This window comes from Carassius carassius, chromosome 50 (assembly GCF_963082965.1).
Source record: "Carassius carassius chromosome 50, fCarCar2.1, whole genome shotgun sequence".
Classification (NCBI taxonomy): domain Eukaryota; kingdom Metazoa; phylum Chordata; class Actinopteri; order Cypriniformes; family Cyprinidae; genus Carassius; species Carassius carassius.
In genome coordinates, this window is record NC_081804.1 from 19655607 (window position 1) to 19681177 (window position 25571).

Below are 25571 nucleotides of genomic sequence, written 5' to 3' on the forward strand. Positions count from 1 at the left end.
CAGGTCACCCACACGCTTCACTGAAGCGAGAGCCAACAAGAACACTGTCTTGAACGACAGATGCCGGAGGCTAATCGTTTGGATAGGCTGAAAAGGGGAACCCTTCATGGCCTCCAAAGCCGTCGCGAGGTCCCAAACAGGGACTGACGGAGGTCTGGGAGGATTCAGCCTCCTAGCTCCTCTAAGGAAGCAGATGATCAAATCGTTCCTTCCTATTGACTGACCGAGCGCTGTCTCAGAAAACGCTGCGATAGCCGCCACATAAACTTTGAGCGTGGATGGGGATCTGCCCTTATCCAACAGCTCCTGTAGGAAGGAGAGAACCTCCGTCACCTCACAACTAAGGGGAGAACATCCCCGAGCTGTGCACCAGCTGGAGAACACCGACCACTTCGAGGCATACAGCCGTCGTGTCGACGGAGCTCTAGCCTGAGTGATGGTATTAAGCACTCCCACTGAGAGATCAGCGGGTAACCGTTGAGCGCCCACACATGGAGGGACCACAACTCCGGTTGAGGGTGCCAAATCGAGGCCCTGGCCTGTGAGAGGAGGTCCCTCCTCAACGGCACTGGCCACGGGGCAGTGTCTGCTAACCGCATCAAATCCGGGAACCATGGTTGGTTCTTCCAGGCACATGAACTGCCCTCAGTGAGCGCAAGTTGCACTGAGCCCAAACCAGGAGGCGCTCCGCCAACCTGTACAGGTTTCGGGACCCGAGACCGCCCTGGCGATTTATGTAGGACACCACAGACATGTTGTCCGAACGGACTAAGACGTGGTGGCCTTTGACTCGGGGACACAAGCGCGTCAGCGCGTTCTCCACTGCCAGTATTTCCAGGCAGTTGATATGTTGGAGCTTTTCCCGTTCTGACCACAGGCCAAAGGACGGTCTGCCCTCGAGCAGCGCTCCACATCCCGAAGTGGAGGCGTCTGTCAACACCATCTTCACTTTCGAGGAAGTCCCCAGGCTTACATCTGATTGGTACCAGTCGTTCGCTGTCCAGGGTTTCAGGGCTGTAACACAGCTCTGATTGACCCTGAGACGCAGCCGACCGGATATCCACGCTCTGCGTGGTACTCGCGCTCTCAGCCGGAACTGCAGGGGGCGCATGCGGAGCAGGCCCCACCGAAGAACTGGAGATGCTGAGGCCATGAGACCTAGCATCTTCTGAAATTCTCTGAGCAAGAAGGTCGCGCTGCAGCGGAGAGAGCTCGCTGCGCGCTGAATGCCCAACGCGCGCTGTGGCGACAGCCGCGCCATCATGGAATGTGAGTCCAGAGCTATACCCAAAAACAGTATCGACTGACTGGGGTTTAGCGAACTCTTCATCCAGTTGACACTGAGACCAAGTTTCTCGAGGTGATCGAGTAAAATGGCCCCGTGTTCCATGAGCTCTGATCGTGACTGAGCCAGAATCAGCCAGTCGTCCAAATAGTTCAGCACTCGCATGCCTCTGAGTCTGAGAGGAACGAGCGCTGCGTCCATGCACTTCGTAAACGTACGAGGAGCCACGGACGAGCCGAACGGCAGGACTGTATACTGGTATGTCTGGCCCTCGAAGGCGAATCTCAAGTATCGCCTGTGACGTGACGCTATCTGTATTTGAAAATACGCGTCCTTCAGATCTATTGACATGAACCAGTCTCCTTTGCGAATATGCGCGAGGAGTCTCCTGGTTGTAAGCATCTTGAAACTGCGTTTCGCCAATGCTTTGTTCAGCTGTCTTAGATCCAGTATGGGCCTGAGACCCCCGTCTTTCTTGGGCACTAGAAAGTATTTGCTGTACAGCCCCCCTTCGCTTTGAGCTTGAGATACAGGCTCCACAGCCCCTCTGCTCAACAGTTTTGATATTTCGGCTCGAAGTAGGTGCGCTACTTCTGTTTTGACCATAGTTTCGACGCGCGCTAATAAAGCGCGGAGGGCGTCGGGAAAAAAAAAACTGTAGCGAGTAGCCTCCCTTTATAATGTCTATCACCCAATCCGGAACCCCTGGAAGCGCTGACCATGCGTCTGCATGAACGGCTAGGGTGCTTAACCGAGTGAGGGAGGGCTGAGCGGGTCCTGTGGGACTTGTGCTATCTGTGAGTAATTGTGGGCTGTAAGCGTGCACATTTACTGCTTTAGACTCGCTGTCTGCCTGGGCAGAACGAACGTGCACGGGTTTCGTTTTTACAGAAACCACATGACGCGTGTGACATAGTATTTGTGGGCACTGAGGAGTGGGCACGTTTAATATGCAGTGCGCGCAATCGACTTGAGTCGCTTTTATGGGCGCGAGCCCTGTGTGAAGGGCTGTGCTTATATGTGGAGATTGGCACTGAGCAGTGGGTATCGTCACTACATTTATAGCACCATCAGCCGTGGCCGGGACACCAGAAATTACACCTTTTTCGGGAAATATCTGGGTAGCCGTGATAACGGTTTTTGTGTGCAGGCAAGCGGGCAACCGTACAGGGTTGCGCATTGCAAAAGACGCTGAAACAGTCACAATCCCTGGAACTGAAACAGCAGCGCGCTTGGGTGAGAGTTCGGCCGCAGCGACTCGTACACCGGCGCTTTCCTAGGATGGCTTCGGGGCTTCTGGCCTCACCGTAATCCTCTGCCGTGGTCCCCGCGGCACGGGGCGACGGCCGGTAGAGCGAGAACGGGGTCTCGAGCTGCGTTGCTGAAGCTGTTGTGATAACGGCTTTTGTGTGCAGGCAAGCGGGCAACTGTTCAGGCTTGTGCTTTTGCAGAAAATGCTGAGACAGTCACAATTCCTGGAACTGAAACAGCGGCGCGCTTGGGTGAGAGCTCGGCCACAGCAGAGCTCGTACACCGGTGCTTCGATGAAGCAGCAGGAGGCGGGGGTGTGGCTGAGAGCTTTGCGAGGCCGGTCTAGCACGACTCGCTGCAGAACCGGAGCGCTTGCCATGTCTGAGAGCGTCAGCCCTAGATGCCTCTCAGCCACCGTAGCGGAAGCCATAACTCGTCCCATGGCTTGTGCAGCGGATTTAGTAACGAAGCACACCTAAAATCAGCACGTGTCCTCTTCCCCCGACGCGGCCCTGAGATCGACTTCCTCGGACGACGCGGCGGCAGCCATCGGGAAGCGATGCAGGGGAGGCCAATGAAGCAGGGCGAACCGGCGAGCTCGGTTGAGCTGAAGACAGTTCCGGAATCCGCTGGAAGCGGTGCTTTTTACGGCGCCTCAGCGCAGCGGAAAATGCAGGCTCAGAGAAAAATGCCAAGCGAGTCCTCAGAGTCACCATTGGCAACAGCTCGCAGTGAGGGCATCCGCCGTCAGCGAGCGTGAGCGCTGCATTATCTTCACCCAGGCAGGAGACACAGATGACGTACCGGTCTCCCTCGCTGAGTGGGGCTCTGACGAGCCGCAGGAAGGCATCTTAAAAAAGACGCAAGCTCTTTTACGAGTGTGTATCGCAGGGCGAACACACATGCATAAAGAACAGTTGGATATAACAGAATTGAAAGGATATGTGTGCCGGAACGCGCAGCAGGAAGTGGAAGGCAGCGTTGGCCAGCGGCTTCAGGAATAGCTCGTCCCGCTGAGATGCTATCTGACGGCGCTTGTTTCTTCGTGATCCAACGATGCGTGAGCTTCGCTGAAGAGATGAAAAATCAGGTGAGTCAGCCTTTTCGAGCTCCTTTTATAGGGTTGGGCCACACCCGTTTCGGCGGGAAGTGGCATGAAGGGCGCGAAGCTGAAGAGAGACTTTTCCTGTAGCGTCTTAGCTAAAAGACGCAGTACGAGAAAACTCTCGTAAGAGAACCAAAACCTACAATAAAGCCCAGGCCTTGTCCTCTCTCGTCCTTCACTGTCGTCGCTCCAGTTTTATATCCTTCCATCTCCTATGTGGGACTCGAGACCGGTGGTGGGTCGCAGGTGTCGCTGATTTCCCAATCACTCCACCGGCCTCGCTCGTGTTCCCACATCCCTCGGCCCCGCCCAACTCGTCACAAATGTGTTAGAAGTTATATGCACAAAAACTTATGTTAGAGCTTCAATTACCAGGTTTGTCAGTTTACAGTTTTCTGACACTCCTAATGTTGAAATAGTACTTATGTTCAAATGAACTGAAAACTAGCCCAATTCTGCTAAAAAAGCTTCTTTCTCAGTGAGAGAAAGCTGCTTCATTCAATGTTCAGTGCAAAACTTGCCAAACTGAAAGATACTTATGTCGTATGAAATGAAATGATTTTTGCATTGCAGTAAGACAGTTTTTAATGTGTTAGAAGTTATATGCACAAAACCTTATGTTACAGCTTCAATGCTCAGGTTTGTCAGTTTACAGGTTTCTGAAACCAGTAATGTTGAAATAGTGCTTCTATTCAAATGAAGTTAAAACTAACCCAAATCTGCTCAAAAGCTTCTCTCTCAGTGAGAGAAAGCTTCTTCATTCAATGTTCAGTGCAAAACTTGCCAAACTGAAAGATAATTATGTCTTATGAAATGAAATGATTTTTGCATTGCAGTGAGACAGTTTTTAATGTGTTAGAAGTTATATGCACAAAACCTTATGTTAGAGCTTCAATGCTCAGGTTTGTCAGTTTACAGGTTTTTGAAACCCCTAATGTTGAAATAATGCTTCTGTTCAAATGAAGTTAAAACTACCCAAATCTGCTCAAAAGCTTCTCTCTCAATGAGAGAAAGCTGCTTCATTCAATGTTAAGGGCAAAATTAGCCAAACTGAAAGATGATTATATCCTATGAAATAAAATGTTTCTTGCAATGCAGTAAGACAGTTTCCTTTTCAGGAACTCGAGCTGCGTCAAGCTCTTTGGGGAACATCCCTGACGTGACCAACTCTGAATATCGTGTGCAATCTTTCCAATGGAAGGGTGTGACGTCACGGGCGGGGTGACATAGTGACCAGGAAGCTATAAAGGCACCTGCCACGCAGTTGGCTTCAGCTTCTTGTCCTTCAGCAAGTGCTCTGTGTGGGCATGTCATTCTGTCTCGTCAGTCTTATTTATTGTCGTTTGTCACTATTAGCTCCTTTAAGTAGCTATAGTATGTCAAAGAGCAAAGCTAAGACTAAGCATCTGAAGGGTGGATCCAGACCGCGTTCAGATTGTGTGTTCCTCCCTACTAAACAAAGCTAAACATTAGAGGGGGGGATACACACGGTCTGTGCGTGGTCTGCCCGGGATCAGAGCACGCTGTGTATGATTTCACGTGCGCTTCGATCCCGGAGGGCTCTCTTCGAGAAGTGAGCCTTTGCCAGCGTTCCTCGCGATGCCAGTCCCGCTTTCGCCAAGGCGGAGCGGCGCCGGCATTCGTTGGGTTCGCAGATCGATCTGCTGGAAGGAATGGAGACGGGCACGTCCTTATCTGCTACCTTACCCATCAGATCTGGCCGATTCCGAGGTTCGGAAGCCCGAGCATCGGTTCTTCCCCCCCTTAAAATCGGGCTTGACGCTCTGCCTTTCTTTCTCCGAGGAGATTGACACTGAGGGCGTCGGCGAGCTTGTAGTTGCACAAACATAAAGTTGCATAAGCACCAGTATACAACAAAAATGCCTAACATTATATGGGCAGCGTTAATGAGTAGCTATTTAGTCTCCGAGGGGAATAATATTGTTTGTGACTAAGCTATTCGCGTGCTGTCGAGGCAAGGCGTGTATTACATCATTTTCAGTTTTGATGTGAATTTTTCCATACCCGACCGCATGTCTGGTTATTTAAACTCCATTTAATGATGAGGAGTTAGTTCTATCACTTCAATGTGTACTTGTGATCACAATGTGTACAATGTGATTACAATCTAGACCATGTTTACTTGTCTGATTGTTTGATTACATTAAATTCTGAGAAATTTAATGACTTTGAGAAGTTAATATATCACTTCAATGTGTATTGTATCACAATCTAGACCGTGTTTACTTGTCAGATTGTTTGATTACATTAAATTCTGAGAAATTTAATGACTTTTTCGCCCAGGCTCTCAAGTTCTGTCAACTTCTGCTTGTAGCTTCTTCTCAACGTGTTTGACTTGGCAATTAGCTCTGCCATTTTGCTGCCTTGTTTGCCCTCAGCCTCCTCTGCCATCTTGTCTGCATCCCTCCTCAGATGCTCCGCAACTTCTTGGATGGTCTGTCTTGTCTTTTTTAGCTGCTCCAACTCCTCTTCAATCATTATTCTTCTTTGACTATGTGCTTGAGATTCTTTTTTCTTTCGTTCACTTTCAAGATGCATCCTGTACCTCACCTTTGCTGATGTGACTGAAGACAGGAGCTCTGGTGTGAGGGGCACCTTGGTAACACCCCCATGCATGGACACGTAATCGCACACAACTCTTTGTGCAATGACAGTGTCCTCTTGGATATTACAAGTTTCTACTTGTTTATTGATAGAGAAGCCCCTCTCCACTGTTGCCTGTCCATGGGAGAGGAGCAGAAGGTTTCTGATGAAAGCCCAGAGCTGTGGGTAGGGCTGACTTATATAAGGATGGAGAAACACATCCAGCCAGTCAGGACTTAATCTTATGTACCTGTAGCAACCCCATCTAACTGCTTGTCTTGAAGAAACCTTTTGACTAGACACTTCATCTGGCCCTGACACAATTCTGGATTTGAATACATCACAGCTGGGTTAAGACAAGTAATTTGCCTTACAGTTGGGAATTTCAAAGGGCTCTTCTCTTGAATCTTCTTCACAATTTTGGACAGACCCTCCATGCATTCCTTTCTGAACTGGAGGACAGAAAGCTCCTCAGTGGATCTACTCTGCTGCTGACGTTCTAGGATTGATTGGGGACTAAGGATGAATGGGGACTAAATTAAGTAAATAGCTTCCTCTCCCTCCTCTTTCCTTCCAGTGAGGGGCTGAGTAGACGGGTCTAACAACAGGGACACCAGGAGCAGTCTGGTCACACATTATGTATTTCCTAAATACCTTTATTGCAGCCTCAGCTCCAATGCCAATATCAACAGCTCTTAGATGAACCCTGGACTGCATGTCACTAACATCAAGCCGGACCAAATGCTGAGGTGTGGCATCATTGAGAAGTTCTTGTTTGATGAATCGCCTCAGCAAACTCTATGAAAAGACAAAAATATACATATTTGAGAATACAAAATATTTTACAATACAAAATAAGCACTCTGACTTTACAATGTTTCTTTTCTTCAGTATTATTAAATGAGCCTAATTTATCTGACTATTCAAAATATTTGCATTTTCAATTCATTCAGCTGTAGTCTTAGCGTAACTGTGATCGAGAGGAGATTTTAAAATCACTATGACAATAAAATGAGAAGATTCACCTCACCTTCAGCAGTTCAGCCAAGTCATTACCAATGAAAGGCAGCACAGGCTCATCAGTCTGGTATCTGGTGAGGAAAGGTGTTACACTTCGACACACTGCCATGAAAAAGTGAAGCTTTGCCAGAATGAGAGGGTCTTTGGTTGCCGCCGCAATGGTATCATAGGAGGACGTCCCAGGGTTAGGAAGCTTTTTGGTGCTAACAGCCTCAACATACTTCATCATGTCTGGCCAGATGACAAGGGCCCTCTCCGCCACAGGGAGGTTCTCGACCCAGCGATGACCACAAAAAGGCAAAGCGAAGATTTTGGACTTTGTGAGATTACAGAAATACAGAAAAATTGTATGCAGAGCTCTTAGGAACTTCTCCATATGCCAGTCGGTGAATCCACATTTGACAGCATTATGGAGAGTATGCAGGCCACAACTCCCCACCACTGCCAGCTGAGCACCCCCAAAATGCTCTGCATGCTCCTGCTGCAGCATCTAAAAAAAAACAACAATTAACATTGGGTCCATCCATAGACACAGAGACCATGTTCCTCAAGTCAAGGTCACATACACACTCCTAAAAGACATGAAAAGCAAATTTTAAACAAAGACATTATATAGCCTACATAATAGCTAGTGTGATGGAGGTAGGGGCCTCACGGTTAAAGGGTTCTGTCTGAGTGGTGAGATACAGGTTCAGACTTGCAAACTCACAACTGGTGAAAATGGTGACATGTTTACGAAGTAATTTGTTGTAGGGGGGTCTGGGGAATTATCCCCCATGAGACAATTTTTATGATTTAAACATGTAAATGAAGCATTCTGGTGCATTCTGACAAGAAAACATTTTGCTTCAAGACAATTCCTCTGCATAATTGTGATTTTTACACCAGGGCGTTATTTACTTTTATAAGGACAGTTTTTAAACCTTACTATATATATGCTCTCTCATTCCTGTCAAATTCTTACATTTGATCGAATTCAGTTTTAATAATAAGGCTGCCGTTATCAATCAAATTAAGTCATTTACACTGCCAAATTGCAACTGTAATAAATAATTTTATGAGATTGATGTTTAAACAAATAATATAAAAAACAATGATGCCTTTAAACAATAAACCAATAGGGGGCAGCAAGTGACCGTCTTAATAAATGAATCATTGAGTCATTCATTAAAACGATTTGTTCAAAATGCTGAATCATTCAATAACAAAACACAGCACTTTAGTGTTGCTTTTCTTTTGTAACTATTTTCGTCGTTGAAATAGAACAAAATGATATTGCGTCTAAATTGTAAGTGACTACATATTAGCTAGGCTACTTGTTTATTAAACTATACATTAAATGTAACATTTGCAATCGTGATATTATAGAACAGCTCACTTGATCGTGTTATGTTACTTTACTATATCATATATTATTTATAAATAAAAAAACTCAACATTTTTAAAATTCAGAATAAAAACTTACTTTGAAATGTTTGAGCAGGTCCACTGCCGTTGCATGACCCATGAACTGCAATCCGAAGTATCGTGACTGAACGTGGTCGTCCACCCAGTAGCGAATATGAAGGTCCAACTGCTTACTTTTCGTCATCTTATTGAGACTCTCGTCAAACATGATCACAAACCCGTTGGAAATATTGACATGGTCAGTCAGTTCTTTTGTTATAAAGGGAGCTAATCCGAATTTAGTAATATATGCCGTTTTCTTGCTTCCACGCGAGAATGTAGCTGCAACCTCGGAGTCAGGAAACATGATTTTAAAAATCTCTGTAACGTTTTCATTTGAAGTGTAAGAGTGGTGCTCAGAGACTGTTTTAAGGACCTACATCACCTCTGCCCGCAGAGTTTGTGTCGAGCCACAGTACGATAGAATGTTCCTTGGCTGTGGTGGCATTTCTGTTGTAGAAATGTCTTCATTATTGATAGTCAGAGCTGTTTCTGTAACCGAAGAGATCTGCGGTGCACAGAACGGGCAAATAGGTGGTTGGCGCTGGCGAGCAGTGCTACACGTGGTGTGTTTGGCACCCTTCATATGGGAGTCCAGGGCCGTAACACCCATTGTCGCTAGCTTAAAAGATTTCCTGCACCAACAGCAATAGGCCTCGCGGTCATTTCCTGGCACAGGCTTGACCCAAACGTAATTCGGATTCCTTGTCCACAGCGGATTAAACCGACACTTTCCCATTTTAGCCGACAAACTAGGCTAGCAACTATCTTGTTCTGTAATTTACCTCACTTGCCTAGTAACCATAGTAACGGGTGCGCGAGCTTTCGCGCTTACTGCTATGACGTGAAGCGCGAGGTGCACTCAACATTACGCTGCATGAATTTTTAATTAGCCTACACTAGTAACAGTTCATATTGTTATGGTATGAACTTAATCCTAGGAAAAGTAAAAAAAATTAAAATAAGACCTTTGTAACGAAATCCAAGACTTTGTATACCAAATTCAAGGCTATTAAGGCCTTAATTTTAGATGATCAAATTTAAGACTTTTTCAATGCTTTTAAGACCCCGCGGGTACCCTGTCATAGTTCCAAAGAAGGATGGGGGGTTACGTTTGAGACTAAATGCCAAGAAAGGTGTACTTTCTCCAGTTCAGAGAACCACCTATCTAGGCGTAGTGTGGGATTCGACCATGATGCAGGCACGCCTGTCTCCTGCTCGGATCGAGTCGATCCTCACATCAGTCGAGAGAGACAAAGAAGGCCAGTCACTCACTGTCAAACAGTTTCAGAGACTGTTAGGGCTTATGGCAGCTGCATCCAACGTGATACCTTTTGGCCTCCTGCACATGAGACCCCTAGAGTGGTGTCTCAAGACCAAGGGATTTTCCCCAAGGGGGAATCAATTGCGAAGTATCAAGGTCACGCGGCGATGCCTTCGTGCCTTAGACATATGGAAGAAACCTTGGTTCTTGAATCAGGGCCCGGTGCTGGAAGCTCTTGGTCGCCGTGTAACACTAGCGACAGACGCATTCCCTCACCGGTTGGGGTGCGGTCATGAGTGGCCATCCTGCCCGCGGTCTGTGGAGCGGTCGCCATCTGACATGGCATACCAGTTGTCCAGAGATGCTAGCTGTGCATCGAGCATTGAAATATTTCCTCCCAGACCTGAGAGATCACCATGCGTTGGTGCGCACCGACAACACATTGGCGATTTCTTATATCAGTCACCAGGGAGATCTGCATTCGCGCCCCTTGTACAAGCTGGCACACCAGATCCTTCTGCGGTCCCAGGACAAACTCCTCTTGTTCGGAGCAGTGTATATTCCTGGGAGATTGACTGTGGGAGCAGACATACTATCCAGACAGGGGGCGAGGCCCGGGGGGGCTTCACCCCGAGGTGGTGAAGTAGATATGAAGAGTTTTTGGACCTCTTTGCGACTCAAGAGATATCGCAATGTCCCCTCTGTTTCTCTCTAGTTCATCCAGCTCCTCTGGGACTGGACGCGATGGTACAGACCAGGCTTCATCTGTACGCCTTTCCCCCTATAGCTCTGCTTCCGGGAATTCTGGCGAGAGTATGCCGGGACGGGGTCCATCTTCTATTAGTAGCCCCGTTCTGGTCGGGCCCGTTATGGCTTGCAGATCTGATCTCTCTCCTCAACGGCTCTCCATTGGAGATTCCGATAAGGACAGATCTACTCTCTCAGGTGCAGGGCAAAATAATTCACCCTCGCCCGGAGTTGTGGAAGTTGTGGGTGTGGCCCCTGAGGGGGCACAGTTCATAGCTTCCGGTCTCTCAATCGAGGTTGTTGAGACCCTCCTCCAATCCAGAGCTCTACAGCGATATCGTTGACTTGATTGCAAATAAATGCACAGACACTATTTAAACTGAACAAAGATGACATCACTGAATTCAATGATAAACTGCCTTTAACTGTCATTTTGCATTATTGACACAATGTTTTCCTAATGAATGTTGTTCAGTTGCTTTGACACAATTTATTTTGTTTAAAGCGCGAAATAAATAAAGGTGACTTGACATGACAAGAATACAGATACAAACAGTCAACAGTAGCGTGAAACTCATTCAATTTAAATGGCTGATGCAAACATATATAACTCCTGTTATGTTGCACAAGTTTAATGATAATATTCCTGATACCTGTATAAAGTGTAATGTGGCAAAAGTTACACTTTACCATTGTATAAGTGAGAAAGTGAAGTCTTTTTGGCAATGTGTAATTGATATGATTGACCAAATTCTGTCAAAGAAATTACCACTGGATCCTAAGCTTTTTATTCTGGGTATATATCCTATCAGTCCTTTCTTACAAAGCAAAAAGGTCTAATTCATTGAAATGTCTATTTAAAAAAAACTAAATAAATAATTGCTCTTAATTGGAAAAAAATATTAATGAGCCAAGAATTAAAAGGTGGATCAAAGAAATGGCATCAAACATGTCAATGGAAAAGAGCAAGTATATTGTCAAAAAGAACCAAAACGTTTTTGAAGATGTCTAGAGACCTTTAACTAATTACATAAGGCACAATGTTAATGTGCAACAAGTTCTGAGGGAGAAGGTTATTATCATGATATTCTTTACAGACTTAAACACTCTTTACTTGATTTAGGTATCTTTAAAATGTCTTTTTTTCTTTCTCTTCTTTTGTCCGGGAATGGGGTTATGGGTGGGAGAATTTGGAATTTCGTGTTTCAGTTTTCTTCCTGCCATCCCAGTTTTTACATATTATTTTATTAACTTTCATTACAAAGTATGTTATTCATATATAATATTTATAATTTTTTGGGGGCCCGTACAAATGTTTTTGCATATGGGTCCAGGGCTGATTTGCTGCTTCACTGAACTGAGGGAAACATGAATTCTGCTCGCTACCAGAAAATCCTAAATGAGAATCACCGGTTTTCATGTTGAGCTAGAATATCAAAACTTCTGTGTTTTTCTGAGAGCTTATATAACATTCATGGACACCATGTGATAGCAGTTGTTAAAATCACTTTAGCCTTCAGGTTGTCAAAGGTAAAATATATAAATAAATACATCAAAATAAACTTTTTTTAAAATTTATTTTCACAAAAGATTAAACAAAACAAAAGCAGGAGAAAATGGGTACAGTATAACCAATTTAACTGTTGCAGAGGTCAGTGCCCTCCTGCACACTATCAAAGACCATATAAAAAATATAATGCCATGTTTCCACTTAGCAAAGCATAGTTTAGGTATCAAAGAGAAATCTACTAATGCAGAAAATCACTGAGAGAATGATATATATATTTAAAAAACAGGAGACTTGAAGGTCACTCCTATGAAGTGAAAAAGCATACAGTACAAGTCAATTGCAGTCAATTACACAACATACTAAGCCAAATCAGGATAACGCTTAAAACATATTTGGTATACTAGGCAGGAGTGATCCAGGGAATTGTACATTTCTTTCTGCCAAACAAAAATCATCCAAAAAATGGAGTAGAAGCAATGCATATAAAAAAGAAAAAACACTTATGCCAAATATATATTATTCTAGGTTTAAGCTCAAATAGAATCAAGGTATAGCATGATGACATGAAGGTGATTGTGGATGGTATGAGACCACATTTCATGGAACGCACAGTTGAACTTGAATGTATTTTTACAAGCAAATGTAAAAATTAAAATAACAACAACAACAATATGGTCACTGGTTTAAATTGTTAAACACTTGCTTAAAATCTTAACCTTAAAATCAAATCAGAACTTTTTTTGTTTGTTTAACACAATATACATAACAGGCAAAATATTATTTTGGAATTTAGTGTTTCAGTTTTCTTCCTGCCATCCCAGTTTTTAAATATTATTTTATTACCTTTCATTACGAAGGAAATAATCTGGTTCTAAAAGCTGCAAGTATTCAAAATAAGAATTGATGAGTTATAGTTTTTATCGCAGTTAAGTGAATGTATGAAAGGAGAATGTAAGAGTAGTTTAGGGTGCATGTCCAATGTATGCATCTTCTCTTCCTTCATCTACTGAATGATCTTCTTGGTCCCTCCTTTGATTGGCTGCTCTGTAAGTGGAAAAAAGACTCATGAATTATAGTTTTACATTTAGACATATACAAAATGAAGAAACCTACACATTAACAAGAAGTTCAAACTCTAACGTCACTAAATCAAGATAAATAAATGAATAAATAAAAATAAAGGGAGGGAGTCGTGGCCTAATGGTTAGAGAGTCAGACTCCCAAACGAAAGGTTGTGAGTTCGAGTCCCGGGCCGGCAGGAATTGTGGGTGGGGGGAGTGCATGTACAGTTCTCTCTCCACCTTCAATAACACGACTTAGGTGCCCTTGAGCAAGGCACTGAACCCCCAACTGCTCCCCGGGCGCCGCAGCATAAATGGCTGCCCACTGCTCCGGGTGTGTGTTCACAGTGTGTGTGTGTGTGTGTTCACTGCTCTGTGTGTGTGCACTTCGGATGGGTTAAATGCAGAGCACAAATTCTGAGTATGGTTCACCATACTTGGCTGAATGTCACGTCACTTTCACTTTCACTTTCATAAATAATGGTGAGTAACAGGGGCCTGTTTTAAAAGTGGTAGGCCATATGCACAAAGGAGAAATGCACTTTTGTAAAAGTATGCATAAATTGTAATAAGTATTTGTATCTTACGTCAACTGTTAATGCATACTCCTGTATGCTATATTGTGACTATGTATACTATTATGTTGCCAGGTAATTGCCAGGGCTTTTTAGGTAGGTTCTATAGCTAATTTACAGCTCAAATCAACACCCAACCCAGACATGTTGTTTAATTAAAACTGCACTGCTAGACTACAGGATTGAAATGCTTTGACAATTTCAATTAATTTCTGCAGGTTTTATGAACTAAAGACCTTTTTAAAAGGACAGTTCTCCCAAAAATTGTCATCATTTAATTGTTCTCAAGTTTTACCAAACCCATATGAGTTTTACAGTACAGTACAGTACAGATCTTTTTTTTAGGCATAAACTCACAAAATTTTGTTCAGCTTCTCAGACTCCAAGACTTAATTTTGCTTTTCAAGTAAAGGAATCTTTATTTTAAGGATGTTTAGATATTTGTATTGGGAAAAAATGTGGAGATCCTTTCTTTAGAAAAAAAAATAATAATACAAATTTCAATACTCTCTTAAGCAAGGTTAAGACCTGCGAGTCTACCGGTGCGAGTCCACTGCAAGGCACATAACTATTTTTTCAATATGTCTTCCTCTTTCTTCTTTCTCCTTTTTACACAATCATTATGTGCTTACAGTACATTCCTGTTATCTCTCAACAACATTCTGACATCACACACAGAAGGCGATGCAATCTTGCTAACATGTATTGTAATTTCAAGGCTGGATTACTGCATTTCTCTACTGGCTCCCAATTATGGCCAGGATTAAATTTAGGTTTTGTCACTGTTAGGATTACTACTGGAATAGCACCTCCCTACCTCAATTCATTAAATTCATCCAGCCAGTTAAGGTCTCTGAATGAACAATGCATTCACAACAAGGCAAAAAGTCACCCTCCAAATCCTTCACCCTTTTTGTTCCTGGACTAAGCTACCAACATCCATCTGAATGGCTGAGACCATCACATCTTTCATGAAGCAGCTGAAAGCAACTTTTCTGCAAAAACCTAACCACCCCATACTCTTAAACAATGTACCTAAAACACACACACACACACACACACACACACACACACACAGACACAAACTCTGATTTTCTCTGCTCTGGCCTACCTCCTAATCTAAAAAATGGCATTGTGTACTATGGAGCATTGTTATCTCTTTGACAAACTGCTTTGTACCTCTTTTTGTAAATCGCTTTAAATAAAAGGTACACAGATCTCTCATCTCAGCCTGGTGGACATCATAGATAAAGAAACACCACATACAACTCCACCTAGCAAAGACAGAGTGCGATGAGTGGTGAAGGACCGAGAGACGTTGTTACATCTAAGACGTATTGCATGCTGTGGATGTGCTCCTGTTGTTTCCTCTCTAACAGAATTGGTCCAAGGCTTAATAAGAGACTACCAGTGGTTGGACCAGAAACAAGACCTGTTACCAAGGCTTGAAATTGCAACCATTTTGGTTGCATATGGTCCCGAAATTTGATCTGTGTGACCTTAAAATATATTTGGGAGTATCTGTGTGAGTGCACATATTTGTCGTCGTGCGAACTGTTTTCATTTCTCTAAAAACTTTCAGAGTATGTGCCTTCTGAGTGTTGATATGGTGACCTGTCTGCCAGTGTATGAAAAGTTAGACTACCTAACCTATTAGACTTCATCTTTACATTCTGAACTTTAATGAGTGGGACAGTGCTTTCTCTGCTTCCTGTTGGCCTGCTGGCCTTGCTGTAGCTGATCTAAGCTCCGTGTAGCTGTTTTTTTTCCTCTATAATCTTAATCTTACTATCACTCTCTGTTTTTTAAAGTGATAAAATATAACTTAATTCACACCATATTTCTGATATTATCGATCAATCTGATCAGATTATTTTGATCATTCACTTTTATTTTATATCCGTGAATGCAGTACACCTGCATTGCGTTAGCACTCGTTAGCTTGTCATTAGCGTTTTCATTCGAACCTATCACTGTTTTCTTTTCTCCTCTCCTCTCTCTCGCTCCAGTTTTTCACAAGTTCATCAAACAACTGTGGTAAGAATATAGCCACCATAGTCAAATGTTTACCGGGAGCCAGAGCGCCTGACATCTTGGCAAATTTAAAAGTGATGGCTAATGCTAAATGCAGTGTTTGGGGTAACGAGTTACAAAGTAACGGATTACAGTAACTACATTACTTTTTTGGGTAATGAAGTAAAGTAAAGCATTACACTAATAATATTGGTAACTACTAGGGGTGTAACGGTACACAAAAATCACGGTTTGGTACGTACCTCGGTTTTAAAGTCACGGTTCGGTTAATTTTCGGTACAGCAAGGGAAAGAAATGCAAACATTAAACTGCAGGTTGTTTATTACTATAAACTTTTTTAACAATTTGTTTACACTTTTTAAATTTTTTTTTAATAAAATATATATAAAATAAAAAAAGAATAAGAAATAAAATACTGCTGCAAAGTTCTCCACTAAATAAAATACTCTCAGTCTCAAACCAATATCATATAATAAAATATAATGAAAAATATAAATAAATAAATAACTATGATTACATTGCATTATAACCAATCCCAGCTTGTAGGCCTGTTCATATTTAAAAAATATATATATAACTTTTCCAAAGTGTAAAGCGCAGCAACAACAGTTTCAGTTTTTAGACCAGCTCAGATTTCGTTATTGCGTTGGACCGATCGGAATTAAGAGCAAAGGTCTGTTTAAATGCCGACGGGAGCTGCGTTTGAATTACAATCTTTTTTTTCTTAGTTGTAGTGATGTTCACACTGGCGTGATGCCTTTTGAAAACCTTAGGCCAGTGACACACTGGCATATTGCACTTGTCAAACTACTATTTTGCAGTAAATACTGCTGACGGTGTCCTTTATCAGTAGGCTTTATATTTATGCTCAACAATTCAATGTTGTCATGAAGACAAGATCCTGGTCTGTCAGCGGCCTCCCTCTTTGACACCTACAGTAGCAGCAGCGCGCCATCGCCGCGTCAGGCATGATTCTGGCGTGTAAAGACACAGAAAACGCGAAGCAGCCGTCACGCAACTGACACGCAGCAGAAACGCCATGCTTGCGCCATGTAGCCAGTGTGTCACCGGCCTTAGAATCAGATTTGCGCTGAACGCGAAGACTTCCGCCACTTAATATGTTCGTTTGGAAACACAAAAATTTACCTACGTTCCGCATACAAAATATTGCATTCGGTCATTCGGTACACACGTACACTGTACTGAAAGCCCTGTACCGAAAAGTCCCGTTTAATTTAAAGACAAGTATTTGCCAGAAATCTATTACTATTGTTCAGAATGTACATAGCCTACTACTACTACTACTACTACTACTACTACTAAAATGAAACAAATTTTTTTTAAGGAACAACCACACAACATTTCTTCCATGTTTTATTTTTAATAGTAAATCCCTCGTTTACCAAAAAAATAAAGTTTGCTTAATTTTCAATAATTAAAAGAAAAACTAAATGGATGTTTTATGCCTTCATTTGATAACCAGAAAAATGTAAATAGACAACAGAATTTTTGAGGAAAAAAACGAAAGAACTCGTGAAGAAGTCATTATCTGGCTCGGCTCGGTGTTCATCTCTCTCTTCACAGCAGTTCAGTCAGTACTGTTTGAGTAAATGAATTACTCCGGGATATTGGTTTGTTTGAACTCAGAGGGAGTGTCAGCCACATTAAACAAGCTAACAGCTTAAGTCATTTGTGGATTAATGCGTATTGGAGACGCGAACCGTTTAAAACGATTCAGTTCGATTTGGTGAACCGTTTCAAAAAGATCCGGTTACATCGAATGATTCGTTCGCGAACCGGATATGACAAACTGCTTTGTTTCCGTGTCTTACAACAGACACGGAAGAGAAGACAATGCTGAATAAAGTCGTAGTTTTTGCTATTTTTGGACCAAAATGTATTTTCGATGCTTCAAAAAATTCTAACTGACCCTATGATGTCACATGGACTACTTTGATGATGTTTTTCTTACCTTTCTGGACATGGACAGTATACTGTACATACAGTTTCAATGGAGGGACTGAGAGCTATCGGACTAAATCTAAAATATCTTAAACTGTGTTCCGAAGATAAATGGAGGTCTTACTGGTTTGGAACGACATGAGGGTGAGGCATTAATGACATAATTTTCATTTTTGGGTGAACTAACGCTTTAACTGTCTATAACAGCAATGACCTGATAAGACCAAATGATTGAATGAAGGAATGAATAATTATAATAATAATAATGATGAGGATGACAACAACAACAACAAAAAAGGAATGTGTTATTTTCTTAAAGTAGGCATGAAACGATACAAAGGTTAACAGAATTGAAATTAAAATCTGTCATTGCAGCTTTTTGAAGTGCAAATTTATTATGGAAGGATGAAATAATAGTAGGCTCCATTTCAATCAGTTATTTTATTGGTCATTAAATCAGATACAGAGAAGCACAGTAAAATCAAATGTATTTGAATTTATTTGTGAGAGCGCAATTACAAGTAAATCAGTCATGCTGACAGGGGCGTAGACACCTTTTTGAAGAGAGGGGGACATAAATTACATATATAAAGAAAATGAAATAAAAAATACGTATATACAGTTGGTGGCCAACCAAAATCTACTTTCTGCCACCGTGAGTGCCGCCGCAAGCACATCAAAGAACATTTTTGCAAATAGCCACCAGCTTTGCTTTGCTGTAACCGATGTGTTACATTTGACGGCTGTAGTCGGGGGAAAATGAAAGAAAAACACTATAGGCTATAGGGCTGGGAGTATAAATCGATGCAGAATCGATTCGTGGATCGCCTCTTAGACTTTCAGAATACATCACGATTCCTCTGGAATCGATTCTGACCTCAGATTTTAACAGCAGATGCCACTCTAATCTAGTTTTTATCCGCACACTAAAATGCTCATGAATAAGACTGCTAAAGAGTGCTTGTCATGTAATTTCACTTCATCTTAGAATGCTTTTATGATGCAAGATTAATGTAAACACAGCCCACTGTGAACACCTTTGTAATTCGCTTCAACCTTTTTGAATTTTATGAATGAATATTTAAGTTCAAGTGTCTGTAAGGATTTGGAAACGAGCAGAGTACGGGTAATAGGAATTATGTGTTATCTTATTCAAAAGAAACTGTGGTTTAATTTACATCGGGTCATTAAAAGTGGTACCCTATTTTAGTGAGGTAGGCTTGCGTGTTTTATAAATTATTTTCTTTATTTTAGTCAAACGTGAAGCACTGTATAATTTTGGCCAAAATTAAAACAAGAAACAAATAAATTAACCTGCACGATTTAGTGTTTGTGCGAAAATTATTAAAGGTCCCGTTCTTCATGATCCCATGTTTTAAACTTTAGTTAGTGTGTAATGTTGTTGTTAGAGTATAAATAATATCTGTAAAATTAAAAGTAAAGCTCAAAGTTCAATGCCAAGTGAGATATTTTATTTAACAGAATTCGCCTACAAAAAACGACCCGTTTGGACTACATCCCTCTTGTTCCTGCAGTAATGACATCACTAAAACAGTTTTTTGACTAATCTCCGCCCACATGAATACACAAAAAGGGAGCGTGGCCTTGTTTACCTCCGTCGGGGAAGAGGAATAGCTGCGTTTGTGTTTGTCGCCATGTCGTCGAAACACTGTTATTTTCATCTCAGAGTCCAATCACCTTTGTTTGGCGTTCCAAGGGACGCTGTACTTGGAGATCAATGGTTACAATTTATGTTTAACTCGGTTCCCGAAAATTATAATCCACATGTAAAACTATGTGCAGCACATTTTGCTGATTCAATCTCAATCAGTCTAATGCCGGATTCGCACAAAGATTATTCTTGAAAGATGGAGCAGTTCCCTCTTTGTCTGGAGAAGGCGTTGTTTATGGACCACATAAATTGTATTTTATTATTTAAGTTGGTGCGTATAAAAGTTTCTGTAACTTATTTCACAAAGGGCAACGCTGTTTAGCTTTGTTAACTAGATGTTAGGGCTGTGCAAAAAAATCAAATGCGATTTTCATGCGCACCTCGTCAGTAAAAACGCTCCTGTGATTATAAGTACATCTCCAGCACGTGTGTTATTTTACTGTCTATGGTTCAGATCAGGATTGACAGGTTTTCAAAACAAATCCTGCCCACTTACTTCTCAAAACTAGTGTAGCAACAATCACTTTCTGGGGAATAATTATCTCAAATGAAGTGAATATTCATGAGTCTATGAATATAATGTGCTTATTGCTTACAAATATTAAATTACCCAAAGAGGTAATATTTAATCATTTGAAGGTAACCTTTACTAGAATTAATTTAAGTTAATCTAGACAATCTGTTCGTCCCGCGAACTGGAAGCTAGACTTCCTTATCAAAATTCAATAAAAATACCCTTCTTACAAACTCCAAGAAATATTAATCTTCTGATCAGGAAAAAAACTATATTTTCTGTGTCTGTACTACTTAGATTACTGAAATTAATCCATAGAAAACAAAGCTTGTAGCTTAGATCACACGATTCAGGGACTTCGAACTCGATGAGCAATAAAACTATTATAGCAAATTATTGTATTTAATAAAAACAGGCTAAAGAGTACATAACTACACTTCACACGGAGTAAATATGAGTATATAGCAAAACGAACAGTACAATTTAAACAAGATAAACGAACAAGTAATGAGATAGAGAGGGAGAGAAATGAGAGAGAGAGAAAGTGAAGAGAGGCTTCAGCGTTGTTCTTTCCAAAGCAGATGATGCGTGAGCTCGATGGTTAACGCACATGTAAACTTTGCCAAAAGATGATTAGACTTAAGTTCGTTTGGCTCGTGAAGACAATTGAACGAAGTCAAATATCAGAAGACAATAAAGAAAACTAAAATGAAACGAAAAGTAAAGAAGAACAAACGGAGAAACTTCTTGAAGTCCGGTTGCGAAGCTGGGAACCACCTCTTTCTCTGGCGGAATGCCAAGAACACCGGTTTCCCTTTGTTTTTATGTAAAAGTAGGTTTACACCTATCTTTCCGTATGAACCAATGAAGTGTAAGAAACTGAGGCGGGAAAAATCTTCTTTGTTTGCTGATTTCCGCCCACTGGTCTAATTTATGAACCGCTGGCACAATCAGAACTCGTTACGTATTTCTGACACTTTTTGTTGGTAAAAGTCATATGCGAGTAGGCGTCAACTATCATGAATATCATTGTGATTTACACCTGAGAAGACAAAGGGCCGCATAATGAGCTGCATAATGAGCTGCATAATGAGCCTCTCAGTCATCTGTGCCACTGAGAGTGAGGAGTTACAAGAAAGAATGTGAGAACAAAATAAATCTATATAATTTTATGTTTGTAGTTTATTAAGAATATATTTAACTATCCCACAACATAATTTAATATCCACTTGGGGGAGCAGTTAAACAGTTTATTAGAAACAATCAAAGCTGACTTTCAAACAAATTGTTTGGCATCCTTACTCCAGTCACACAATCCTTCAGAAATCCTTTTAACAATCTTATTTTCTACAAAAAAAAAAAAAACATTTATTGTTATTATTATTATCATTATTATTAATGTTGAAAAGAGCTGAGAATATTTTTCTGGGTTTTTAGGGGGAATAAATTGAAAGAAAAGCATTGTTTTTACATTTGTTACAGTTATCTATTTGTTACATTTATATTATTTACATCACGCTTTTGAATGCTATAGTATTGTATATTGTTATTGAAACTTCATAATGTTTCACTTAATTATACATTTAGTCAGGAATTATAATTTGGAAAAAGTATTTGGAAAAAGTCTAACTAGTAAAATGTTTACAGTTTATGTGAAAACTAGTACAAGTATATAAATAAATAAAAAGAGACTTATGTTTATGATCTCTGCTGAATAAAGTGCTTCTTTTTTTTTTTTCTGAGGAAATCCATTTCTCAAATCCTGAACCACATCACATCTTTTTGGGGTGAATTATGTCTTATTCCTCTCATCGCGAAGCAAACAGTAAAATAAAAACTTGAACAGTCTGGCTGCTTTTTCTTCTGTTATGGGCGTACTCGAGCCGCGCGCTTCAGTTTGAATCTGAATAGCGCGTTCAGCACGGGGGCGTGGTCACATTAGATATAATGAAGGGAGACTTGAAAAACAGACATCACGTTGTTTTCATATGGATTACTTTATCACAGAATATCTGTTTTCGGCGGCACTTGTTTAGTTTAAAAATAGACATGTCAAGCTTTCTATAGATATCTCTCTCATGTATTTTACAGTTCATTTAAATGACGTGTTTGTAAAAGAAGATCAGCGCAGACAAAGGCTGCAGACAGCGCACCTTGTTTGTTATCTTTATTTTATAAGTGCACAAAGTTTTGTTGTTATTATGTCTGTATCCGAAAAAAAGTAGACCCTTTACAGATTCGATTGATGTATTGCTCTTATCTGTACGATTAAAACTGAAAGTGTAATTTAAGTTATTTTCGAGGTTATCAGGAGAAAATGACTCAAAATGCGTATCCGCGTTAATCGACTCGAGAGTGTTAAGGCTCATTATGGATTATAGTGTCTTTAAACGATAGGGTCTATCACAGCCACCGCACTTGGCAGGAGTTACGTCCTGCTCATTAAGTGGGTGGGTGGCTAGCATAAAAGTCGCCCCCCTCAAACGTCTTCAACTGAGCGCAGAGCTGAATGGTTCAGATTGTTGACTTCACTGGGTTTTCAAGTGGGCACGCCCCTTCACAGATGTTTCGTCAACTAGCCCACGACACCTCAATGGGGCTTGACAGCAGAACCAGCATCCTGAAACTGCTCCCTCTGTCATTAAGGACTTCACCACTCAGCTCTGACCCTCGGCCTCTCTGCCAGCCTGGTTTAGCCACCACTCGCTCCTCTTCAACCACAGCCATCTGGATGCTTTCTCTTCCTGCTTTACTATATTGTTTACCAGGTTCTTGCGGGTTGCCCCTCTAACCCCAAGCATCCCCAATGCTCTCCAAAGTGACTGTCTGGGAACCCCCTGCAACCCACCTAGATTCCAGGCTCTCCAACCCCTCTGCTGGCTCTCCGAGATGAGGGACTGATACTTCCCTAGCTTGCGTTCATGTGCCTCCTCGATCCTTTCCTCCCAATGGACTGTCAGCTCTATTAGGACCACCTGCCTTGTTGCTTGGGACCAAAGCACGATATCTGGTCGGAGGCTGGTAACGGCAATCTCCTCTGGAAACTTGAGTTGCCTTCCGAGGTCAACTCTCATCTCCCAGTCCTCTGCCGTACCAAGGATCCCTAGACATCTGTCCTCCTTGCCTGCTTTCTCCGCAGGCTTGAGGAAGCTAATGAAGCAGGGGCCTTTATTTTGTGCCTTAGTTCTTTTCTGCTTCCTCTCCTTCTCCAGTCCATCGGCCAGTTGTGCCAGCACCTGATCATGGCGCCACCTAAACCTCCCTTCAGTCAGGCCTGCCCGACAAGACGACAGAATGTGCACCAGGTTTGCCGGTCTCTCGCACAGTGCACAGGAAGGATCCTCTGTCAGTCTCCATCTTTGGAGGTTTGTTGGTGTTGGCAGGATGTCGTACACAGAGCTAAGGAGGAACTTTATTCGATGCCCCTCCATATTTCAGATGTCCTTCCAACTGAGGGATTTTCCTCTAACACTTTCCCATCGGGTCCAGCTACCTTGCTGTTTCATAGCTACTGCCCTGGCTTGTCTACTCTCCTCCTCCACAGCCCTAATCTCCTTCTGCACCATCCCTTTCTGGTCCTTTGCCTCCTTCCAGCTTGCTCAGGTGATGACTCCCAGGCCCAGCCTCCCCTGGGTCACTGTGCCCATGATGTCTACATGCTGTAAGCGCTCCTCCGCTTCCCTCAGAGCTTTTCTAGCCTTCCACTTCCGCCCCGTCTTCACTAGGATGTTGGCCTGTCGCACAGCCTGATCATTACTATCATGCCAGTGATAGTATGAAGAAGAATGGCCATCTTCTCATGGCCAATTGAACTTTGCCTGTCTTAAATTCCTCCACGACTGAAGTAATTGGCAATTGCAATTTGCTCCCTGAGCTGCATAGCCCTATAGAGCAAAAGCTTTTGGGGACTGACAGCCACCTCCTGAGAAAGTTGTTAATTCTCCTTTCCAAAGTCTCCACTGATGTCAAGGGAACCTCATAAACAAGCAGTGGCCACAGGAGCCTCGGAAGGATGCCGTGTTGGTAGCCCCATACCTTGTACTTGCCGGGTAGGCCACTCCTCTCCAGGGCTTTAAGCCATTCTTCTGCTTGGTTGATCATCTCCTTCACACTTGCTTTGTCAGTCAGGTCGACTCTGTACCACCTCCCAAAGCTCTTTACTGGCTTCTCTGTGACTGTTGGGATGGTATCTTCACCGATCTTAAAACGGAAGCGGTCCTGCACACGGCCCTGTTTCAGTAGCAAGCTTCTTAATTTTGAGGGTTTGAACTCCATCCTAGCTGCTGTGGTGAGCTCTACCAAATCTTCCAAGATCCACCTGTCTGGTCTGTCTCTGCTCCATCCCAAAGCACTCTACTCCCATATTCCAGATAATGGTGGACAATAGATTTAAATTAGTAGTTGAATGACGACAAATGATGGCTAGTAACTAGAAAAATATTACATGGGGCAGACCTATTAAATACCCTCTAGACATCTCTGTTAAAGCTTTTAAAGCATTTTATATGCATTTGCATAAATTCTGCTTTCAGAATGGTCCGTAATGGAGAGACTGCCTTAACACTGATTTTCCCTCTGAAACACAAAACGAAAACTTAAATAAAATTGATATTTTATGTTTTAAGAATGGACAACCCTTCTCTGCAGATATTGTTGCTTCTAGTTTGTGCATTGTAAATAGGTTTTACTCTTCTTTGGGATGAAGCAGCCAGAGGCCTGCGGGTGTCGCTGTTGGACAGTGTTTTCTCTACTTCCTGTTGGCCTTCTGTAGCAAATCGTAGCTCCATGTAGCTGTTTTAATTTTATTTTTTCTCTAGAATCTTTATCTTACTATTACTCTCTATTTTTTAAAGTGGTAAAATATAACTTAATTCACACCATATTTCTGATATTATCGATCAATCTTATCAGATTAACTTTGATCGTTCACTTTTATTTTATATCAGTGAGTACAGTACACCTGCAAAGCGTTAGCACTCGTTAGCTTGTCATTAGCGTTATCATTCGAACCTATCGCTGTTTTCTTTTCTCCTCTCGCTCCAGTTTTTCACAAGTTCATCAAACAACCGCAGTAAGAATTTTCATCAAGCACGGTGAGTAATGGCTCCTCCTGTCATTGTTACTTGCACCTCTTGCCACATGTACAGTTTATCTATCTCTGTCACTGATGAGGGATTCAAATGCGATAAATGCAGGGAAATAGTTAGGCTGACAGAGAAGATTTCAGAATTAGAGACACGCATCCAAACTTTAATTGAGGACAGTAAGAATGTTAGGGCTCTAGATACGGCTTTGGATGCGTCTAGCTCAGGGATTCCTGTACATTGTTCGGTTCCGGAAACAGAGCCCCTGCAGCAGGGCAACTGGGTGACGCTGAGGCAGCGTAGTCGTGGGTCAAAACACCGCTCTTCTGTTCCGATCAAAACATTAAACAGGTTCTCCCCACTCAGTGATGCACCCATTGAGAAACCTGATGATAGTGCTCTAGTTATTGGTGATTCTATTGTACGGAACGTGAATA

General features: G+C 42.2%; 1 protein-coding gene across 1 annotated transcript in view; it reads right to left on the reverse strand.

Annotated features, from left to right (window-relative positions):
• Positions 1-12301: 12301 nt before the first annotated feature.
• The window catches only part of trim44 (tripartite motif containing 44), a 100857-nt gene continuing 87587 nt past the window's right edge, over positions 12302-25571 (reverse strand). The window contains exon 5 of the mRNA XM_059546005.1: positions 12302-13276. Within this exon, the coding sequence (XP_059401988.1) occupies positions 13195-13276 (82 nt within the window). The 3' untranslated portion in view covers positions 12302-13194. The remainder of the gene's footprint in view (positions 13277-25571) is intronic.